Source organism: Myotis nattereri (genome assembly GCF_964212035.1).
Source record: "Myotis nattereri genome assembly, chromosome: 5".
NCBI classification, from domain to species: domain Eukaryota; kingdom Metazoa; phylum Chordata; class Mammalia; order Chiroptera; family Vespertilionidae; genus Myotis; species Myotis nattereri.
In genome coordinates, this window is record NC_138080.1 from 21,508,929 (window position 1) to 21,512,229 (window position 3,301).

General features: G+C 42.7%; 1 protein-coding gene across 1 annotated transcript; it reads left to right on the plus strand.

Moving 5' to 3' along the window:
- Window positions 1–1,314: 1,314 nt before the first annotated feature.
- LOC308519403 (olfactory receptor 7A17-like) lies at window positions 1,315–2,268 on the plus strand (the record flags this gene model as incomplete). The annotated part of the gene is made up of 1 exon (XM_081091366.1): window positions 1,315–2,268. One exon carries the CDS (start codon window positions 1,315–1,317, stop codon window positions 2,266–2,268), a length of 954 nt encoding a protein of 317 aa, XP_080947492.1.
- Window positions 2,269–3,301: the final 1,033 nt, after the last annotated feature.

Here is a 3,301-nt window from a genome sequence, read left to right on the forward strand (position 1 = left end):
GTGAAAGGGATGGACTCAAGATCTCACACATTTGGTGTCCTTAGGTCTGAAGGGCTTTCTTGCAACTTATTCCTCCTCAGCCCCTTTCTTCTCTCCATCTCAGAGCACAATTCCACAGCCTCTCTCCTCCCACAGCAGGTACAGGCCCTCCCTTCTGTCTGCTCAGCTCTCAGGATTCTGCTTTATTTCAACCTTAGCATTTCCTCTTCTCTGTGAAGCATTGACAGGGTGAGGCAGGCTTGCAGAGCAGAAAAGCACTGACTTATCGTCAGGAGGTGTGAGTTCTAATTCAGTCTTCTACAGCTGGTGCCTGATGGACCTGGAACTCTTCTTACATTCTGTGGGTCTTTCTCTCATCAGCACAAGAGTGAGTATGAAGGAGATCTCTGAGAATGCTCACGGAAGAACACGTGCAGGGGTCTATTTTTCCCTGTATCTCTGCTCTGCTGCTACCCAAAGGAACTGGCCTTTTAAACTGTTCTCACATTTATTGTATTGAATTCGAGATAATTTTTACTGTGTCCCAAAATAAGACATGCCTTTACATTGTGATCCAGCAATTTTTTCACGTACACACAGAAACACACACACACACACACACACACACACACACACACACACATACCTCTCTGAACAAAGAGAACCATATACCATCCCTATGTATGATGCTCTGTAATATTTTCTTTTGTGACTTTTTGACTCTATTTCACCATTCTGGATCCTTTTTGAGTCTTTAATACCTAAAACAAGTGTCATCTCAGGGATTTGGCATTGCCTCTTTTCCTAAACAACCCTGCCCCAAAGAAACCCATGCCCCCCCACCCCCCACCCCGTCTTCCTTGAGGTCTCTGTTCAATTGCCACCTTGTTTTCAGGGCTGCCTGTCTTCCAGGTATAAAATAACACCCCATCCACTCTCTTTTATACCTACTTTTTATATCTTCACATTACACCATTGAACTTGGTATATGACATATTTGTTGTATATATTCATTCACTATCATTATATTCTAGGAATTTTGTTTCTGAGCATCCTGTACACTCTCACTAGAGGTGGGAAATATCAATAAATATTCCTTAAGTGCATTAAAGCATTTCTCATAAAAATAGTGTAATCCACGACCACCTTGGAAACAAAGTTTGAGGAAGACAGGAATTTCTACTCAGAGATGTCATGGGGGATGATACGTACAAAAAATAAATATTGTTGCTTTTTTATAAAATATAGTTGCAGCATTTCAACTATGCTTCTTATGGACATTTGTGTAAAACCTAATGTTGCAATTTTTTTTTTCCTACTAGTCACCTCCACCCCATGGACCCTGAGAATGATACTCTGATTTCAGAATTTCTTCTTCTGGGATTGTCAGAGGAACCAGCACTGCAGCCCCTCATATTTGGGCTTTTCCTCTCCATGTACCTGGTCACTGTGTTGGGAAACCTGCTCATCATCCTGGCCGTCAGCTCAGACTCCCACCTCCACACGCCCATGTACTTCTTCCTCTCCAACCTGTCCTTGGTGGACATCTGTTTCACCTCCACCACCGTCCCAAAGATGCTGGTCAACATCCAGACACAGAGCAGAGCCATCACCTATGCAGGCTGCATCACCCAGATGTATTTTTTCTTACTCTTTGCAGGACTGGATGACTTCTTGCTAGCCGTGATGGCCTATGACAGGTATGTGGCCATCTGCCACCCCCTGCACTACATGGTCATCATGAACCCCCAGCTCTGTGGACTGCTGGTTCTGATGTCCTGGATCATAAGTGCCCTGCATTCCTTGTTAGAAAGCTTAATAGTGTTGCAATTGTCCTTCTGTACAGACTTGGAAATCCCCCACTTTTTCTGTGAACTCAAAGAGGTGGTCCAACTTGCCAGTTCCGACACCTTTCTTAATAACATGGTGATGTATTTTATAGCTGTGCTACTGGGTGGTGTCCCCCTCGCTGGTGTCATTTACTCTTACTCAAAGATAGTGTCCTCCATACGTGCAATCCCGTCAGCTCAGGGGAAGTATAAGGCATTTTCTACCTGTGCGTCTCACCTCTGGGTTGTCTCCTTATTTTATGGAACAGGCATAGGAGTGTATCTCAGCTCTGCTGCTGCCCACAGCTCACACTCAAGTGCAGCAGCCTCAGTGCTGTACACTGTGGTCACACCCATGCTGAACCCCTTCATATACAGTCTCAGGAACAAGGACATAAAGAGGGCCCTGAAAAGATTCTTTGGGATGGCAGGTACAAAGGGGACAAGCATCTCGAGGTAAAAAGTGCCCTTGATTTTGGGGCTAAAGGACTTAAAACCAGAAATTGTGATTCTTTATTCACATTGTATTCTTTTAGACTAGCTACTTTTATTTTTTAAAAAAACATATTTTTATTGATTTTAGATAGGAAGGGAAAGGGAGAGAGAGAAACATGAATGATGAGAGAATAGTATTGATCTCCTGTCTCCTGCATACCCACTCCTGGTGATTGAACCACGACCCGGGCATGTGTCCCGACCAGAAATCTAACGGATCCCTCCTGGTTCATAGGTTCATGCTCAACCACTGAGAAACACAGGCTGGGCCAGAATTGGTCCTTTCATTCTGTCCTTGAATTTCCTTTGTTTGTTTCAACTTCTTTATACAATTTAAGTAACCGCTTTATTAAGCTTCCTGCTTTGTCTGTTATGTAGACAGTTTTTTTTAACCTTAACTAAGTTTTTCAACCTGTCTTAAGAGTAATTTGTTCAAAAATGACATATATCATTGTATGTAATTTGTTCTTGTTTTGTAGGTAGAATAGTAATAAGTAATATTACTCATGTAGAAAAACTGTACTTGGCTACCGAATCCATTATATAATTTCATTCCATAAAATCTGAAACTTCTGTTTTCAACATGTGTTCCTCATTCTCTGTACATTGGTATCTTAACTGCTCTTCCTGAAATTATAGTTTTTATCACTGTTCCCTATAAGCCTCAGTCTATTGATAGCGATGCAATAGGATAGGGATGCCTGGCCACTGGCCTGGGTCCCAATACTTGTTCCTCAGACCAGAGTCAATGTCCTGGGTGGATGGACTCTTGTGGTCCTTCTTATAATAACAACAACCATCATGGAACTATGAAAACATAAGGTTCATTATTCACAGGTCCTGTACCCCCAAAAGCCACACAGGAAGCTCTTTGGGGAGTACATGTGTGCATGTATGTGTGTGTGTGTGAGAGAGAAATGGGCTTGGGTTGAAGGACTCCGCCTCTATGGGGACCAAGGGTATGATGGCTATGGTTTTGTGGGTTTGCTTTTTAAAAA